The 20465-nt window shown below is 41.7% G+C and overlaps 1 protein-coding gene across 12 annotated transcripts in view; it reads left to right on the top strand.

Moving 5' to 3' along the window:
- The window catches only part of KIAA1217 (KIAA1217 ortholog), an 877411-nt gene that overhangs the window by 749287 nt on the left and 107659 nt on the right, over positions 1-20465 (top strand). For 11 of the 12 annotated variants that reach the window (XM_058436624.1, XM_058436625.1, XM_058436621.1 and 8 more), the window contains 2 exons: positions 12335-12533; positions 17677-17770. In XM_058436624.1, coding sequence (XP_058292607.1) covers positions 12335-12533; positions 17677-17770 — 293 coding nt within the window. Of the gene's footprint in view, positions 1-12334; positions 12534-16911; positions 16931-17676; positions 17771-20465 lie in introns of those variants that run through there. The other variant, XM_058436626.1, reaches the window with a different exon arrangement.

Below are 20465 nucleotides of genomic sequence, written 5' to 3'. Positions count from 1 at the left end.
TAGTTCAAAATCCTCATTTCAATGTAGTCTAATTAGGCAATATTTTCCAGTATAGTTTATGATCTTTGTTTCTTTTTAAAGTCCTTCCCTGTACCAATACACTGGGAGACAACACCATGCGGTGTTTTTAGTTTTTTGTTTATGTGAAGTTTTAGAGTTGAGCTTCTCACATGTATGTCTTTGGCCCATCGGGAATTGATTTTACTTACGGTGTAAGACAGGGATGTATTTTTTACTTTTTCCATATGGAAAACCAATTTTCCTGACACTATTTATTGAACAGTCATTTCTCTATGGATTTGTATGACCACTTCTGTCATATATCAAGCTCTCACAAAGCCTGCGTCTTTGTCTAGGCTCTCTGTTTCATTGCGTAGTCCTGTTTGTCCTATCCGTGTGCCAAGCCACGCTGTCTTAATAGTGCTGATATCTGGTGGAGCAAGTACCCCCTCTTATTATTATTCCTCAAAATTGTCAAATTGATGTTATAAGTGTTTTTTTTTTTTTTTTTTTGGCTTTGTTTTATTTTGTTTTGAGGTAGAGTCTTGCTCTGTCACCCAGGCTGGAGTGCAATGGCGTGATCTTGGCTCATTGCAACCTCATGCCTCTTGGGTTTAAGCAATTCTCCTGCCTCAGCCTCCTGAGTAGCTGGGACTACAGGCCTATGCCACCACACCCAGCTAATTGTTGTGTTTTTAGTAGAGACGGGGTTTTATCATGTTGGTCAGGCTGGTCTCAAACTACTGACCTCAGGTGATCCACCCACCTTGGCCTTCCAAAATGCTGGGATTACAGACGTGAACCATCCTGCCTGGCTGTAAGTGGTATATTTTTATTAAACCGTATTCTCTATTTTTTCTACTATTTCAGGTTGCTGTCGATCCTATATATTGATCCTGTATCATTAAGTCATATTGAATAGTTCTAATAGTGTGTCTGCAGGTTTCCTTACATTATTATATCGTCTATGAACAAGTACCATTTTGGCTATCTCTTTTTAATCCATGTTGCCTTTATTTATTTTTCTTATATTAACCATGCTAGTGAGTTCTTAGGATGCAGTGACAGCAAAAATTCCAAATTTTAAAACAATGCTTCTGACATTTCATCATTGAGCCTGATACTTGTTTGAGGTTTTTGCTAAACATAAGAACATTCTTTTTAATTTTTAAATTACTGGTTTTTAAAAAAGTTATGAATGTGTGTTGGATTTTTCTTAACATTTAGCTGACTCTGTTAAGATGAGTGTATAGTTCTTTTATTTATATTGCAGAAAATTTTAGGGCTAGACTGTCTAATGTTAAACCAGTCTTACATTCCTGAGATAAATTATTTTGGATCATGATGTGTTTGTTCATATATTGCTATATTTGCTTTACTAATATTTTATTTAGGGCTTTGCATTTGAATGTAAAATCCTTCTTATTCTATGTATTCATCTGTTCTCATGCTGCTAATAAAAACATACCTGAGACTGGGTAATTGATCAAGAAAAGAAGTTTAATGGACTCACAGTTCCACATGGCTGGGGAGGCCTCATAATCATGGCAGAAGGCAAATGAGGAGTAAAGTCACGTCTTACATGGTGGCAGGCAAAGAGAGAGCTTGTGTAGGGGAACTCCCTTTTATAAAACCATCACCTCATGAGACTTATTCACTATCACAAGAACAGCACGGGAAAGACCCACCCCCATGATTCAATTACCTCCCACCAGGTCCCTCCCATGATATGTGGGAATTGTGGGAGCTACAATTCAAGATAAGATTTGGGTGGGGACACAGCAGAACCATATCATTCTCTCTTTCTAATATCAAGCTTTATACTACCCTATAACATGAATTGATATTATAATATTTGATTTAAACCACAACTCATCTTAAGTGTTAGAATTCAGTTACAGTTATAACATATTCGTAATTAGAATAGTGTTCCTCACAGCATTTTCTTATAATATTTTCTCCCTTAATTGTTGAATAATCTTTGAGATGAAAATGAGGACTCAACTGAAGTTGCTACAAGTTCTGTTGTGACTTTGCGTTATAGCTTCTTCATGGACAAGTTTCTAAATATCCAATCAAAGGGACAAGAAGACCTATTTGGAAGGACCAGGATCACAGCAATGGAAATCAGCATCTTTCACTCAGTCTGAATTCCAGAAATCATCAATCGATTCTTTCAGCCATTTTTTAGAGAAATGCCTTGGGATGCTCATTTCAATGATATTAACATTTCATTTGAATCCCAATTGCACCAATTTTTCTGAAAGAAAACAAAGTTAAAGTGTTAAGCCCCAGGGCTTTCTGCGGAGAATGAGTGCCTCCAAGCAGAGCTCTGCCCAGTGACTGTCCTCCGTCAGACGGTTATGGGGGGCAAGACTCTCTCACATATTACTTCCTGTAGATTTAACTTTTTTTTTTTTTTTTTTTTTGAGATGGAGTCTCGCTCTGTCGCCCAGGCTGGAGTGCAGTGGCGCCATCTTGGCTCACTGCAAGCTCTGCCTCCTGGGTTCACACTATTCTCCCGCCTAAGCCTCCAGAGTAGCTGCGACTACACGCACCCGCCACCATGCCCAGCTAATTTTGTTTTTGTATTTTTAGTAGAGATGGGGTTTCACTGTGTTAGTCAGGATGGTCTCGATCTCCTGACCTCGTGATCCGCCCACCATGGCCTCCCAAAGTGCTGGGATTACAGGCGTGAGCCACTGCACCTGGCCTAGATTTAACTTTTAACATGTTCTTTCGGGGTGCTAACATAGGTTTCCCCACACTTAGGTGTCTTTAAAGCACTTTTTTTTTTTTTTTATGAGTCAGAGTCTGTTTGTCACCCAGGCTGGAGTGCAGTGGCACAATCTCGGCTCATTGCAGCCACTGCCTCCTGAGTTCAAGTGATTCTCCTGCCTCAAATTCCCAAATAGCTGGAATTACAGGTGCACACCACCATGCCCAGATAATTTTTGGTTTTTTTTTAGATTTTAGGTTTCACCATGTTGGCCAGGATGGTCTCGATCTTTTGACCTGGTGATCTGCCCACCTCAGTTTTAGTAGAAATGGGGTTTCACCGTGTTGCCCAGGTTGGTCTCAAATTCCTAACCTTAAGTGATCCACCCACCTTGGCCTCCAAAAGTTCTAGGATTACAGGCATGAGCCACAGCGCCCGGCCAAGGGCACATTCAAAATTGGAATTTAGCTTAAAATTACTATTGCCTGGAATTTCTCAGTCCTTCATAAAGATTCGTCTAGAGACTCTCAAAGTCTTACATTGTCCTCAAGTATCAGGTCACTAAGTGAAATGGAAAAATAACTGACAGATAGATCCTTCTTGAATGCAACAAAAATTTGGTTTTTGCCCAATTCAAGATAAAAACAGTGAAATCCAAGAGTAAAGTTATTCCAAATTTTTTTTTTTAAAAAATCCAGACTTTCTGCAGAGAATGAATTTTCTATTATCTTTTTCTTCCTTGCGAGGCAACTGTCATCATTCTGCTTTGTCACGTACTTTGAAAGCTATCCTATAGGAAGGGACTTGGCAGCAGGAGAGTTCTCTCTGGGATTTGAGAAGTTACTGACATCAGAAGGTATCCTAGAGCCATTTGAGGAACACACACACACCCTTGTTCAAATCGCTGCTGTGTTTGAAACAAAATGTCAGCTGGTGTTAGGTATGAATTGCTAACTTCTAAAGAATAGTGTCATTTATAGAACCACTGCAGGGGTTAGAACACAGAGGGAGACAAGAAAACACCTCCAAGAAGAAAGAGATTGAGACTTTTTTGATTGCTTTTGTACTCCCGAGTTCCTGGTACAGGCCTGGCACAAGATGGGAACTTGTCTAGTGAAGGAATGAAGCCATTTCTACCGGTGCCTCTAGGGTACCTCTAAATACATTATATTCTTTTGGGGAGTTTTTGTTTTGTTTTGTTTTGTTTTTGTTTTTGTTTTGCTTTTTTTGAGACGGAGTCTCGCTCTGTGGCCAGGCTGGAGTGCAGTGGCATGATCTTGGCTCACCGCAACCTCCGCCTCCCAGTTTCAAGCGATTCTCATGCCTCAGCCTCCTGGGTAGCTGGGATTACAGGCACATCCCACCACGACCAGCTAATTTTTGTATTTTTAGTAGAGACGGGGTTTCCCCATGTTGCCCAGGATGATCTCGATCTCCTGAGCTCGTGATCTGCCCGCCTCGGCCTCCCACGGTGCTGGGATTATAGGTGTGAGCCACCGTGCCCAGCCTCTTTTTAGTTTTAAATCATAAGACTCTTGAATACAGTGTCTTAAGGATACGCTACTGTTGTTAACTGTACTGGAATCTTTTCCTTACCTTAAATGTCAACGTCTTTCCCATTTCAGATGCCAATGTATATTCTACCAACTCCACTGAAAGTTTTTATTTGAGCAGCCCTTGGCTTATCTCCTCTGGCTTCAAAAATTACCCAGTTAACTGAGTAGGATTCCTAACTGGCCAGTCTGTTTAGCCATTTTTTAGATGAAAGTTTTAGATTTTAGTGTGGACGTTGTCTTTGAGGATTATCAAATCAAAACATCCTTATTTTAGAAAAGATACAGAAAATCATAAGGAAATCTGAGTGAACTTACCCCCTTAACATTTTGGTGTATAGTCATCAGGTAGGTCAGTAGACTTACCTTGAACCTAATGAAACCAAGGTTCAGCCCCCTCTAAATATAAATGTTCACTTTCATACCTAAGTTTATGTTTCAAATGTTGTATTCTTGTCCTTAAAGAGGCCCCTCAAAATTGTGTAAGCTTCAGGGCTCACAAAATGTGGGGTCCATCACTGTCATCAAGGTGATTAATTGATTTGTATAAATCTAGTTCCTTTCTGTTTTATGATATGCTTTGTCATTTAATAAAATACAGTTTTTTCGCATTGCCATATTCTCTTACAATTGCTTTTAATAACTGTTTAGTGTTCCAGTGAACAGATTTATTAAATGAACTACTTATTAAATCAATCCCCTATTGTTGGAGATTCTCCCTCACCTTGTATTACTCCTACAAATGATACTTCATTGAGCGTCTTGGTAAGGATGTCATTGTGCCTAAATGTGTAAAAGTTGAATTACTGCTTCAAACCACATGTATATTTTGGGGGCTTTTGATACATTGACAAATAATACTTCAGAGAAATGGTATCAACTTACTTTGCCAACAGTGATATGTGGGAGTACCCATTTTCCCATCCCTTGTCAGCACTATTTATTGTATCAACCTTTCCCAATGTTGTAGGTGTAAAAAGTTACCTTATTTTAATTTTAATATTTTTCATAAGTTGAAAACTTATTTCCCCTCAAAAAATGCTATAAGAATCTTTATATATTTAAGGCATTAGCCATTTGCCACTGGTATTGCAGATGGTGATCTGCATAATCCTAAAATGGATTTGGAGAAACTGAGGCATTTAGTTTTTTTGGAATTGTCACCATCAGCTGCCTGCAGAAGATGCCCTTCAGAGAAAATGGTATTGCTATTCCAAAAGGCAAGCATACATCATATTCACTTGGCCACATTACAGGGATAATTTAATATGTTTCAACTAAAGGTATCTGAGCATCTACTAGGTACCTAACTCTGTACTCTATCTTACCATCTGGTGAGGGAAACTGTATACAACAAACCATAATGCAGGATTAAAAGCCATGCTTACAGCCAGGTGTGGTGGCTCACGCCTGTAATCCTAGCACTGTGGGAGGCCAAGGTGGGCGAATCACCTGAGGTCAGGAGTTCGAGACCAGCCTGGCCAACATACTGAAACCCCATCTCTACTAAAAAAATACAAAAATTAGCCAGGCATGGGGGCACATACCTGTAGTCCTAGCTACTCAGGAGGCTGAAGCATGAGAATCACTTGAACCCAGGAGGTGTGAGGTTGCAGTGAGCCGAGATCACACCATTGCACTCCAGCTTGGGCAACAGAGCGAGATTCCACCTAAAGAAAAAAAAGCCATGCTTGCAATCTCAACAAAATACAATATGAGCACATCGGTGAAGTAAATTAATTCCTTCATTCCTAATGAGGAAATGATGGAGTAGCAATGGGGGAAGATTGTTCAGAGGACTTGATGTATATGTGAAGCAAAGAGGTGGTGAGAAGCACATGGCGCAGTGTGTGGGATGAACGTGCACCGTAAGAGGTCCAGTCTCACTGCAGTGCCCTAGCAAAGTGGGACGCTTTGGGAAAATAAGGCAGGAAGAGGAGTTGAGGTCACATGGTGAATATCCTTGGATACCATGTTAAGATAAAGATATTTTAGAAGATGTCCCACATTTTGGAACTGATTCTGAGACGCAAAAGATAATGAAGATGTGTGGGCACAAGTGTGACCTGCCAACTGTACCCTGCTTTTTGTAAAATGTGAGTAAGAGATCTTGGTGAAAATCCACGTTGCCTTTGCAAAGCCATGGAGGTGAAAGAACCCTTCAGTGTTCAGGCTTCTCAGGGGGACACTGAGCATTGCAAGGTTCATATCGACACTCACACTGGCACAGCTTTCAGAGCTCAGCGCCTCCCCCTCCCACCCCACACCCCCATCCAGCATGTGGATTGATTCTAACCCTGTGATGGCATTCCCTTCGATTGAGGTAAAGACGGGAATCTTTTTTTCTGAGCTGCACCCAGCTCACTTCAACATCTTCAAGCAGATGGTCAGCCTAAAAGTGTGAGGACAGCTCAGGTCGCCCTGAGAGGATGCTTGCAGGAGATGGACAGAGCTAAATGCAGGATTTCAGGAGAAATATGCTTCAAGAAAGAGAGCATGGCATCTATGAATTTGGCAGAAGTGGCCATATAGCTTAGTGATGAGTTCTAACTTTTAGGCAAATTGCTTGGACCTTCTGAGCTTTTATTTCCTTATCTGTGAAATGGGGTCATAGTATCCATCTGACAAGAGATACTGTGCTGATGAGATGAAATACATACACACGGTTTCTGACATACGGCAGGCATCCTATAAATGCATTTCTCTCATCCTCATCCCTTGTTCATAAAAAGGGAGTTTGGGAGGCAGAGTCCCTTGGACAACCTCTGGGAATCTGGAGCAGCCAGCACTAACTTGGAGCGAGGGAGCCTGTGCCAAAGCGTGCGGAATCTCTAGAAACCATGTGGTTTTTTGTTCATCACCGTGCCAATAAAACGCCATCGGATATTAAGAGAATTCCTTCTGAGTCTAAGCATTTCTAAATACCTTTCCTGGATTGAGAAAGCAAACCGTGTAAAAGTCAAGCGTGAAAAGACTATTCTGTTTGCAAAGGCATTTTTCCCATCCTGCCTGGCTTGTCACGTTCTGTGACTGGACTCGTGCACCCAGCTGGCAGCTGCACCAGCCAGACCCTGAGGTAACTATAGTTTAGGCCCATTTTTTTCCTACTCCAGAGACTACAAATTCTATTTCAAGCACACACGTATACAGAATGCAGATGTGGGGATGAAAATCAGACCATCTCTGGGAGCGAGGCTGTGATACTTAACTGTAGGGAGGCCATTAGTGGCCTTCCTGCAGTGGCCTCGCCCAGGCATGGCTGGGGCATGGACCTCAAGAGTGGTTTTGGCCTTTTGATGTACCACGGCAATCACATGGGAAAATCACCACACATCCCACGTGGGGCCAAGACATTGTGTGATCTGTGATCAGACAGGCTTAAAAGGTGTTCTCTGCATTCTGAGGAATGTGTAACAGCATGATTCTGGAAAACTAGTTCCCTGAAAAAGCTGAGGGTCAACACAGGGATGAGTGGAGAGGTGACATGGAGCTCTTATGGCTGACATGAAGGGACTGCTCTAGTCAAGGAAACAGCCGCTTCAGAATGCGTCTCTACCATGGATACAAACCAAGGGCGAGGTTACTAGGCTGGTTACATCATCTAGCAAAAGCTCTTACAGCTCGGATAGACCCGCAAATGAGACATTCCTTTTCAATGACTAATAAATCATTTGTTTATTCATTCAACAAATATTTATTGAGAAACTACTGTGTAACAGGTAGTCTCATAGGTACTAAGGATACAGTAGCAAACAACAAAAAACTTAAAAAATAAAAAAATCCCTTAGCCCCAGCTACTCGAGAGGATTGCTTGAAGCCAGGAGTTTGAGGCTGCAGTGAGCTATGATCATACCACAGCATTCCAGTCTGGGTGACAGAGCAAGACCCCATCTCTTTAAAGATTAAAAAAACAAAAAATCCCTGAGCTCATGAAACTTACATGTTAGCAAGAGAAACTGATCATAAGCAATATCACTAATTAAAATATGAATTATAACAGAGTAGAAAATGCTAAGAAAACAGACATAAAGCAAGTATAAGAGTAAGAAATAGTACAGAGAACGGCTACTAAAATTCTAGCTGAGGAGGCTAGGGAAGGCTTCACTGAGAAACTAACTTTATAGAGACCTGACTGATGGTTTGGATAGGTATAGACCTAGATCGGAAATATTTCCCTCCAGGTTTTCAAAGGCATTGCTCCATTATCTTTTGGTTTCTGAAGTTCCTGAGAAAGCTATTGCCTTTCTGATACCTGATCCTTCCTATGCAACTTTTTACCTGTTTCGGGGGCTTTTAGGATTTTCTGTTTTCCCCATCTTCTGGAATGTCTCAGTGACAAACCTGTGTGTTGAGTATTTCATGAACTTTTACAATCTGCCATTTCATGTCCTTCAGTTTACAAGGAAAAAAGAACATTCTTATAATATTGTTTTGGAAAACTCTGTTTTTTTCTGATCTGTTTTACCCAAATCTCCATTACTGGGGATCTGGGTGCTCTGACATGATTCTGTTTCATATTGCTTTTCTCTCTTTTCTCATCTCTCAGTCTCTTTTATTGGGGTGAGGTGGCCTCCACTTTCTGAGATTGCATCAACTTTTTCTTCTTCACTGAATTTTTAAATTCTGCTTTCATGGTTCCCAGAGACTGATCTTATCCTCCAAATGCTCCCCCTATTTCTGGACTGTTTGTTCTCTTCTGAGTTTCTTTTTCCTGTTTCTTTGGGTGTTTTCATTTGTGTTAGAAGCTTTTATAAAAATGTTTGTGAGATCTTGGGAGTCAGTTAATGTAAGAGGGAGGCACGGTTGTAATTTTGGGAGGTTTCACATGTGGGTCTGGCTGCTTCACTATGGGGCGACCAGACAGAATCTGAATATGACCCTCAAAAATCTGTTTGTCAGGCCAGGCATGGTGGCTCATGCCTGTCATCCCAGCACTTTGGGAGTCCGAGGTGGTCAGATCACTTAAGCTCAGGAGTTTAAGACCAGCCTAGGCAACATGGCAAAACCCCGTCACTAAAAAAAAAATACAAAAAATTAGCTGGGTGTAGTGGTGTTCTCCTATGGTCCCAGGTACTCAGGGGGCTGAGGTGAGAGAATAGCTTGAATTCATGAGGTTGGGGCTGCAGTGAGCCCTGATCATGTCACTGCACTCCAGCCTGGGTGACAGAGCAAGGCAAGACTCAGTCTCTCACATACACATAAAAGTTTGTCTCTTCTCATGGGTCATTCAGCATTCCTAGAGGGGACCCTCCAGTGTCCTGACTAAGGGGCTGGCCCTTTGCCAGCATTCGGTCGAGGGCGTATCAGCCCCTTCCCCTATGCTTGGTCGGCCAGAATCCAGTGTGTTTGATGTGGACTCTTCCATCTTCTGTGGATGTGTTGGGTGGTTACTTGACTGAGTGGCGTGGGAAGACAGATGGACGTTTGCTACATCAGTGGTCCCCAGCCTTTTTGGCACCAGGGACTGGTTTTGTGGAAGACAATTTTTCCATGGACAGGGTTAGGGGGAGACCGTTTCGGGATGATTCAAATGCATTACATTAGCATGCACTTTATTTCTATTATTATTGCATTGTAATATATAATGGAATAATTATACAACTCACCATAATGTGGAATCAGTGGAAGCCCTGAGCTTGTTTTCCTGTAACTAGTCAGTCCCATCTGGAGGTGATGAGTGACAGTGACAGATCATCAGGCATGGAATTCTCTTAAGGCGCATGCAACCTAGATCCCTCACCATGCGCAGTTCACAAGAGGGTTCACGCTCCTATGAGAATCTTATGCTGCCGCTGATCTGACAGGAGGCGGAGCTCAGACAGTAATTCCAGCAATGGGGAGCAACTGTAAATACAGATGAAGATTCCCTCGCTCAGCCATGGCTCACTTCCTGTTACGTGGCCCGGTTCCTAACAAGCCAAGGACTGATACTGGTTTGTGGCCTGATGGCTGGGGACCTTTGTGCTACACCATTTTAAAATCAAGTTCAGTCAGGCATCATGCATTCAACTCACTCTGCATTTCTACCTTCAGAAGGGTTGGGAGCCTCATTTCCTGAGTTTCCCTGGCTCTGCGTGTTTTATGTTGAGTTATTCCCTTGAAGGTTTAGGTATCAGCTTGCTCTTGTCTACTGTTAGTTCCTCTCTCATTCCCTTACTTCTTTGATGTATGCTTTTGTATCCCTTATTGTCACTTTAATGGAATTTCTGGAGGAAGCAGAGACAAATGTATTACATGGGCTGCCATATTGAACTGGAAGTCATTCTTTTCTCTTTTGAGTCTCCCTTGCCAAAGCTTACTCCAGTGATAGTAGTTCACCCCCAGTAGATTCTCACAAAAAGCAAGACTCAAATTCAGTGTCAGGATTGTAGATATCCTGTTTCAGTTATCTGTTTCTGAATAACAAATCACCCTAAACATAGTGACTTCTCGTGACAGTCATTTATTTGCTTATGATTCTGCAATTTGGACAGTGCTTGGAGGGGCCATCTCATTTCTGCTGGCATCAGCTGGGGTAGCTCACCTGGGGCTGGGGAGTCCACTCCCAAGATGGCTCATCCACATAACCTCAGTGGTTCCAGCTGTAAAATGGGCACTTAGATGGGGTGGTTCTCAGCATGTGACTTCCCTGTGTGGCTGGGTTGAACCCCTCAGAAGCTGAGTTCTGAAAGGAAACATCCCCAAACCAAGCTCACCAAGAGGACAAACTCCAGGGTGCAAACACATATCAAGCTTTCCTTTTGAATCACACTTGCTAACATCCCATTGGCCAAAGCAAGTCACACAGCCAAGCCCAGAATCAACATGGAATGGAACTGCTCTCCACAGGGGGGTGAGTGCTAGAAGGCAGGGTGCACTGGGGCCCACATACCCCCGGGAACTCTGGGATCCTGTGCTTTTTCCATTTTATTTCTGAAACATTGAGGTGCCGGATTCTTTTCTTACAGAGAGTTTAGCACGATATAAACATTCAATAAATATGTATTAGAACCACAGAAATCTTGTTGTATTTACACTGAAAATGTTTCTGAATGGACTAGAAAGATTTAAGCTATGTTGCTTACCCGTGGCTATAATGATTGTGTTCCTAGTTAATGAAAGACATGAAAAGAAAAACCACTCTATGAGGTCAGATTTCTAAATATACCTTTCCAGGGTATTAAGTACTGTCTTTTTTTTTTTTTTTTAAGATGGAGTCTTACTCTGTCGCCCAGGCTGGAGTGCAGTGGCGTGATCTTAGCTCACTGCAACCTCCCAGGTTCAAGCAATTCTCTTGCCTCAGCCTCCTGAGTAGCTGGGATAACAGGCGTGTGCCAACACACCCGGATAATTTTTGTATTTTTAGTAGAGATAGGGTTTCACCATGTTGGCCAGGCTGATCTAAAACTCTTGACCTTAAGTGATTTGCCTACCTCAGCCTCCCAAAGTGCTGGGATTACATGCGTGAGTCACCATGCCTGGCCAAGTATTGTCTTTTCCTTTAGGCTACCAGAGGTTTCTTCTTGCGTGTTTGTTTGTTTGTTTATTTGGTTTTGAGTGAGGGTCTCACTCTGTTACTTAGGCTTGAGTGCAGTGGTGCGATCATAGCTCACTGCAGCCCCAAGCTCCTAGGCTCAAGTGATCTTCCCACCACAACCTCCTGAGTAGCTGAGAGTACAGGCATGTACCACCACACCCAGCTAATTTTTTTTTTTCCAAAGAGATGGGATCTCGCTATATTGCCCAGGCTGGTGTCGAACTCCTGGCCTCAAGCGATCCTCTTGCCATGGCCTCCCAAAGCACTGGGATTACAGACATAAGCCATTGTACCCAGCCCCTGAATTTAAAATAATTGAAAATTAGGCTCTTTAACACCTGCTTGGACTTCAAAGAATGAAGGTGGGTACTTACGCAATAACCAAACAGTGCATTCCTTGGAAATTCCAAACCTAGATCTCTTGTTACTTGCTTGCCAAGCTTGTCCTGAACCTTCCTAAGTGCAGCAGGAAAGAAGTGGATCAGCTTGTGCTGTGTGTCCTCTAAGTCTTGACCTGTGACTAATAACTGTTTCCTTTGTGTGCAGGGGTTCTCTATCTCCAGTATGGAGATGAAACCAAGCAGCTCAGGATGCCGAATGAAATCACAAGTGCAGACACAATCCGTGCTCTCTTCGTAAGTGCCTTTCCACAGCAGCTCACCATGAAAATGCTGGAATCGCCCAGTGTCGCCATTTACATCAAAGATGAAAGCAGAAATGTCTATTATGAATTAAATGATGTAAGGTAAGTTGTGACATCATTTTTTGCCCACCATATTGCATTAGAGTTTTTTTTGTTTCTTTGTTTTTGAGTTTGTTTTTTTTATCCACTATATTGCATTTAGAGTGGGTTTTTTTTGTTTGTTTGTTTATTTTGTCCATCATATCCCTTTCATAGTTTATACCAAATTCTAATTTCTCTATATCCTAGTGAAGAAAGTAGATTCATTATCTTGACTGGTTGGCTTATTTCACCCAGTCAGATGATTTCACTATCTGGTTTTCTACAATTCATTTACAAGGTATAGCTTATAAAAATGAGGACAAACTCCTCCCCCACAGATTTTTGAGTGCTACATCTGAAAAGAACATTAGAAATGATTCAGTCCACCATTTTATCTAAGAGTTAGGGAAACTAAGGCCCAAAAAGGTGGTGGAGAGACCTGATCAAAGTCATAAGAGTTGAAGGCAGTACTTCATTCATATTGGAACTTTCCCAATTCCCTCTCAAGTGTTCTTTCCTCCATAGACAGACCCTGTGGACATTTTAGGTAGTGATCCCACTGGGTCGTTTTTTACACATAACAAGTTAGAATAAAAGCAGTGGGCTCTGTATTATTTTCCACAAGAAAACAGACTGAGAAGCATCTTCACTTTCCATTCATTTCTTAAATAGTTGTTCTTTACCCAAAGATCTTACTTTCCAGGTGGCCTTTCCCCAGGGCCCCCAGTTGAATATCCTCCAAAATTAAGCTAAATGGACTCCTGCTATTGATGGGATTAAGAGTCAGTTAGAAACAAAAGCATCTCTCCCTCTCCCTCTTTTTTTTTTTTTGAGACAGTCTTGCTCTTTCACCCAGGCTGGAGTGCAATGGCGCGATCTCCATTTACTGCAACCTCTGCCTCCTGGGTTCAAGCGATTCTCCTGCCTCAGCCTCCCAAATAGCTGGGATTACAGGCACCCGCCACCAGGCCCAGCTAAATTTTTTCCATTTTTAGTAGGTATGGGGTTTTACCACGTGGGTCAGGCTGGTCTCAAACTCCTGACCCCAGGTGATCTACCTGCCTCGGCCTCCCAAAGTGCTGGGATTACAGGTGTGAGCCACCATGCCTGGCCTCATCTCTCTTTTTTTGGAGACAGGGTCTTGCTCTGTCACCCAGGCTGGACCTCGGTGGCGTGATCATGTCTCAGTGCAGCCTCGACCTTCTGGGCTCAAATGATCCTGCCACCTCTGCCTTCTGAGTAGCTGGGACTATCGGCACATGCCACCACATCTGGCTAATTTTTAAATCTTTCGTAGAGACAGAATCTCCCTATGTTGCCCAGGCTGGTCTGGACCTCCTGAGGCAAGCAATCCTCTAGTCTTGGACTCCCAAATGGTTGGGATTATAGGTCTGAGCCACCACACCCGGCTCAAAAGCATCTTTATTGTCACTTTGGTGTCATGTATACAGTAGAAAGAACTCATTTGATCTGTTCCAACCCAACAACCTGGAAAACAGGACTTAGATCAACAAGCAATCAGTTGCTAGTATGGTCTCTAAACGTTTTAGAACTCCACAGATTATTTAGTGACTAATCCAGCCATTTCATTTTATGGAATCAGAAACTCAGACGCATAAAATTTGAGGGACTTATTCAAAAGCACACAACCAACTAAGTACCAAGCTGTGCCCCAAACATGGCTGTCCACACTTCTTGATCAAGAACTTTTTGATCCCTTCGAATGTTCCCTTACCAAATCATTGGAGGCAGAATTTGGGGTTTCTGAGTCCACACCCTGGGGACACAGCAAGTTGCCCTGTTTCTTCATCGTGGAATTAATGGGTACCACTTTTAAAAAATATGCCTCTAGTGCATAATAAATGTAAACTGATCTGTATCTACCAATGATCACAAATGACATATTTAGGCAGGTGCCCAGGTGTATGGGTAATTTAGAACTTTCAAAGTTTGACACATGCCTCAAGGTATAGATGCTACATCTGTTGCACAGCCTTACAGCTTTTTAAAAATGTGTTTAAATATTCATGGGTACCCAAAAATTCATGTTTGTTTTTGAATTAAATTATTAATCAAGCTGTCACCAAAAGAAATTTTTTGCATTCACAAAGAGTAAACTTGAAACATGAAATAATCACATTATATTTAAAGACAATATTTGTAGTAATATAATCCCATGTAGTGTTTTTACGTGGAGCTGCCAGTTACAACAATCATCTTACATTTCTGCATTTGCAATTAGAGGAATTGAAGGACACAGTAATAGCAAGTAAACATGCAACTTAGGGAAGCCACACTTGATAATGGAGCTCAAGGCTGATGAGGTTATTATGAGTAATGGGGCCTCACTGTCTTGCAGCCTGTGCAAGGATTTTTATATTACAATGAGTCACCATTTTCTAGAGCCGTTCCCAAGCTTCAGAGTATGGCTACTTTTCCTTCTTTTTTACATTGTTTGGGAAAGTCGAGAAGTAGTCACAAAATAAAAGAAATGAGAGGGAGGAAAAAGAAGAAAAGGTCATGATTCTCCTTAATGGAAATCCAGTTGATAAAATAAATGAAACCATCAATCAATATGTTGGTATTTGTGAAAATGATGATCTTGTTGATCCATAAGTTGTAGTATGGGTAACCTGACTTTTTTTTTTTTTTTTTGAGACAGAATCTCACTCTGTCGCCCAGGTTGGAGTGCAGTGGCATGATCTCAGTTCACTGCAGCCACCACCTCCTGGGTTCAAGCAATTATCATGCTTCAGCCTCCTGAGTAGCTGGGACTACAGGTGTGCACCACCATGCCAGGCTAATTTTTGTATTTTTAGTAGAGATGGGGTTTCACCATGTTGGCCAGGTTGGTCTTGAACTCCTGACCTCAAGTGATCTGCCCACCTCGGCCTCCCAAAGTGCTGGGATTATAGGCGTGACCCACTGCTCCCGGCCTGATAGCCTAATGTTTTTTTAAAAAACTCTCATTTAAAATATTTAAGTGGAAAGATCATCGATTTATAAATTTGTCTATAATTTTACTTTTCAGTTACTTTGATTTAAATAAAAAAAAGAACCTAAAAATGTTCAAATGAAGACAATGTTTTGTGATGACAATAATGTTTATGCTCTGTGAGTTCATGCATGTTGCTTCCAAAGAATTATTCTATTTCTTCGATTTTATGCATAAAATGCTTTGATTATATTTCATTTGAATGGTAGAAGAAATTTTCACCACCAGCATTATATAAGACAAAAAAAAAAAAAAAAAGGCCTGGCACGGTGGCTCACGCCTGTAATCCCAGCACTTTGGGAGGCCGAGGCAGGCAGATCACGAGGTCAGGAAATCAAGACCATCCTCGCTAACAAGGTGAAACCCCGTCTCTACTAAAAATACAAAAAATTAGCTGGGCGTGGTGGCGGGCACCTGTAGTCCCAGCTGCTGGGGAGGCTGAGGCAGGAGAATGCCATGAACCCAGGAGGCGGAGCTCACAGTGAGCCGAGATCGCACCACTGCACTCCAGCCTGGTTGACGGAGCGAGACTCCGTCTCAAAAAAAAAAAAAAAAAAGACAAAAGAAAAGTATCATGTAGATTTCAACTGGAGATAGTGACTTTAATCTTCTAAATTGAGAGACAAATTTCATTGCACATCCTTCAGTGTTTCTGAAGCGCGAGCATATTTGCTAAACAGTTGCCTATCTCATCATTGTGTTAGGCTCCTCATATTTTCCTTAGGGAAATGCTCCCGAGAGTTCCGGTCAGAATATTGTGTTGTAAATGTTGCCACAGTAAATGCAACCCTGGCCTTTACTGTTGGTTCATCTCAGATGAATATGTTTCTAAAGTCATGATAAACCAACCTCATGCATTTTAAATACCTCCAGAATCACAGTTAGTCTTTTTCATGGCTCCCGTGAGGTTTTCTAGTTTTTCATGTCCTCACCTATGACTCTTTCCTCTGGCCAAATGGTGAGCTCCTTTAGTGAATTCCCCACATCCTTACCTCTGTGAGTCTCCCCTTCATATTCACCCAGCCCCCTTTAATAACAGGGCTGCTGGTTCCCCCTCAAGCTGACTTCTAACAAGCTACTGGAGCATCCGTGCAAGCTTGGGCTAGTCATTGCTTCAAAGCAATTACTGGCAGATATTTAAAGGAGAGAAACAAGACTAGTCCAAGAATCCTCCACTTCAGTTAAAACAGAAACACAAGCCAGTAATCCCAGTGACTGGGTCAGCCCACTAAATGAGGCTGCACCTGGAGGAGAGGAATTCATCCTCCTGCACACATTTCTCTGAGCTAGCCGAGCCGGCATTGGAAGGGATCGCAGTGTAGACAGAGCCAAAAGGGCCTTGGGTGGCCCTTCTGCTGATGAAAGCTGAACATGGAGGGAGAGGGACTTCTTAGATATTCATGTGTTCTTCAATAATTTTAAGGTAGGCTCTGACCCTGTCTTTTGCTACGTTATGATGCCTTGGCTCTAAGAGCTAGGTTCAGAGAAAAAAGAATTTATCTGCTGCTATTTCTTCACATCCAGCAATTCGATTTGTATATAGAAAAACTATTTTTCTAACCCACTATGGAAGGAAAAAAAGGCATGGTAAAGATATTAGATCTTTGTGGTACGGTTTTTTTTTTTTTTTTTTTTTTTTCGCATTCCAGATACCTTTTCTTTCAGTTGCCAAAAGTGTTTGAAGGCAAAAAAAAAAAAAAAGAAAAAGAAAAAGAAAAAAAATCTTCTTTCATGTACATTCATTAGATAAGCAGCAAACCAGGTGTTTGGGAAAAGTAAACAATTAAATATTTAAATATTAACCAAATCTCTTTGAATGTATTGTAAATATTGGAGCTTTATTTTTTTTTTTAAAGCCTTAGCTTTCCATACTCAGAATCTTGAAAGAAAGTTCATGCTACCCAACATTTATGGGTGGGGAGCTATACTGGAGGAATAATACTTTCCTGGGGAACAAGAAAAGGAGAGAAAAGCTGAAGTCATTTTTCTTCTTCTTTTCCTTATTTATAATTGCCTATTTTATGGTCACATAGCTTTTGACTGGGGTACTGTAGGTAGCCTTTGGATTATCTGTTCATGTTTTTTACCTGATCTTTAACGGCAGGCTAAGGAAATGGCCAAAGTCAGGCTTCTTTCATCTGCCATAGTTATCGATGTTTTTGATTCCAGGAACATTCAAGACAGATCACTCCTCAAAGTGTACAACAAGGATCCTGCACATGCGTTTAATCACACACCAAAAACTATGAATGGAGACATGAGGGTAAGTGTTTCTGTCCTATTTTTAATTTTCTTCAGTGGGTCAAAGCATCCCTCCTCTTGCTTGTACTCCTGATGTAATCATACTCTACAACCGAGTTTTGGAGGGTTCTCCGCACTCATCTCACCTAGTGGATCATTATTTGTTCTTGGTAGAGAAGTAAGATTTCCTGGTTATTTAGGGCAAAGGGATTAAAATAAGGCTGGACACATCCTAATTTATCTTTAATCAAGGAGTTATGTCCTTACTTTAAATAAATTCTGAAAACCTTCCTATGAAAGGGTTCCTGGTCCACAATATATTAACTGGCTCAGAAGATCTCTTGCATTTCTTTCCTCCAATTAAAGCAAACCTAACACACAAACAGGCAAACAGCAAGGTGCACAATTGCATGGAAAATCTATTCATATTCTTACATTAGCTCTTCCAAGTCCTAACATTCTAATTCAATTTCTCACCTTCTAATTCAGGAGCTACCCTGGAAGAATTTTGTTGTTGTGCTGTCTTAAATATTACCATATCCTCTCTGAACCATGTTGAGGGCATAATACAAAAATCTGCATGATTTGGGAACTAAAATTCTCCAGATTTAGATTGTCTCAGGAGATTATCCGAACATTCAAAGCACACAGGAATGTTTTGAAGAAAACAAAAGGAGAAACTGAAAAAGCAGGTTTTAAGATCACATTAATGCAGGTCCACTAAAAAGGGATTGAGTTTCTAAAAATAATGCTACATTCCTCTGTAGCAAAACTGGGAGGTAAAAAGAAGATTAGCTTCTCAGCTGTACACCCCCTACACACACACACACACACATTTGGAAGACACTGTGCCATTTTTTCTCATCTTTTCTACAGATTAGCACTTGGCTGGATGCTCAAGTTTAACTAGAAAAAAATAAAATACATGATTACCTTTTATTGCCAAAGAAACCCAGGCACCGTTCTGTCTTGGAGCTGCAGTTTTGTTCCTGAGCGAGGCTGTCACTGCTTCCTGATAGTACATATTAGTTTCCTGTTGCTGCTGTAATAAATTAGAACAAATTCAGTGACTTAAAACTACACAGATTTACTCTCTTACATTTCTAGAGTCTGTAGACTGAAAGTCTCTCTGGTCTGACATAAGGGGTCACCAGCAGGTATGCATTCTTTTCTGGAGGCCCTAGGGAGAATCTTTTCTTTTTTTCTTTTTTTTTTTCTCAACTTCTAGAGGTCAACATTTCTCGGTTTGCTGTCCTCTTCCTTCATCTTCAAACCCAGCAAGATAGCTTCCCTTTGACCCTGTTTCCATGGTCACATCCCTAACCCTCCCACGTCCACTTTTAAGAACACTTTAAGGACATTGAGCCTCCCCAATCCTCCAGACAAATCTCCCTATTTCAAGGTCAGCTGAGTGGCAATCTTGACTCCCCCTTTTCCATGTAACCCGATGTAGTCACAGGTTGAGGGGACTAGGATGCAGACATCTTTCGGGGACCAACATTCTGCTTTCCATATGGGGTAAGTTTAGAACCATAAAAGAAGCCAGCAGATCTAGCTGAAAGTGCTGGGAGAAGGTCTGTGTCCTTCTGGACTGGAATATGAATGACGACATTGTGGGATCAGAGCCTACACTTCTGGAGGGAAAGGCCGCTCACGTACCCAACTGCTGTTATTTTTGTGTCAGAAATGATGTGTGACTTGAATGGAAAGCTGTGTCGCTACTTCAGAAATTCTAGGATTTTGAGGCTTATTTCACCAGTTATACTTCATGTGTAAACCAGAGCCACATGGAGACGGATTGAGTCATGCCAATCGTGAAGCATGGACTAAACATTACAGCACCATTTGCCTTTTATTACTCTGTTATTCTCTTTGTCGGAGACATTCATCAGTGTCTTTGCTCCTTGAATATCTTTATTTTTTGCTATGTCTAGCCTTCACCCTGGAGTTCCATGGTGCTGAGAGTTCTGTTCCTATCACATAGAGCCATTTCCACACAGGTGCCCCAGAATCACCTCTGAGAATCTTGTTTGTGGCTGGAAAGACACCTGTTTTAACCCATCAGCAGCTCTGGTACCTACGTAAGGACCAGCAGTGAGGACTGAGAGAATCAAATATTAACCGTATGAACAAAGCTGATCAGAATATGCAGAACATGTGCTGTGGGTTTCTGCAGAGTGAATCTGTTCTTACTTGAAGATGAAACCCTGCTGATCACTTTTTCTGGATTACCCAGAGCCTACTTTAAGCCCTCATTTTGTGTGTGTGAGAAACTCAATCGTTGTCCCCAAATGAAGGGACAGTAAATGTTCACCATCTAACCAGCAGAAAAGCTTTTGTGTTTCAATGCAGATTACTTAGAAATGAGAAATAGAAAGCGGTTTCAAAGCCAGCTAGGTGTGATCATGCCTGCGGTTTGCAACTTGGTTCCTGTTCACAGATTGCAGACACTAAAAGGCATGGAATTCAGCTGCCCTCACCTTTTGGCTCTGCAGGTTGGAATTCTTTTTCGTTTCTTGAAGAATGTGGCTGCATTGCCATTAAAGGCCAGGAAGCTTTGTTGAGCCCTGCCTTTGGAGCCCAGCTGTACAACCCACTGCCCATGGTGGAGAACGGAAACAGAGAGCAGAGCAAGCATCAATTGTTGTAGACTAAACCACGCTGCAGGGTGGGGTTAGGGAACTCCGTCCTCCCTTATGTTTGCAATGTAAGCGTGG

Source organism: Hylobates moloch, unplaced genomic scaffold (assembly GCF_009828535.3).
Source record: "Hylobates moloch isolate HMO894 unplaced genomic scaffold, HMol_V3 SCAFFOLD_3, whole genome shotgun sequence".
Lineage (NCBI taxonomy): Eukaryota > Metazoa > Chordata > Mammalia > Primates > Hylobatidae > Hylobates > Hylobates moloch.
The sequence above is the reverse complement of the archived record's forward strand: the minus strand, read 5'-3'. Positions and strand labels throughout refer to the sequence as shown.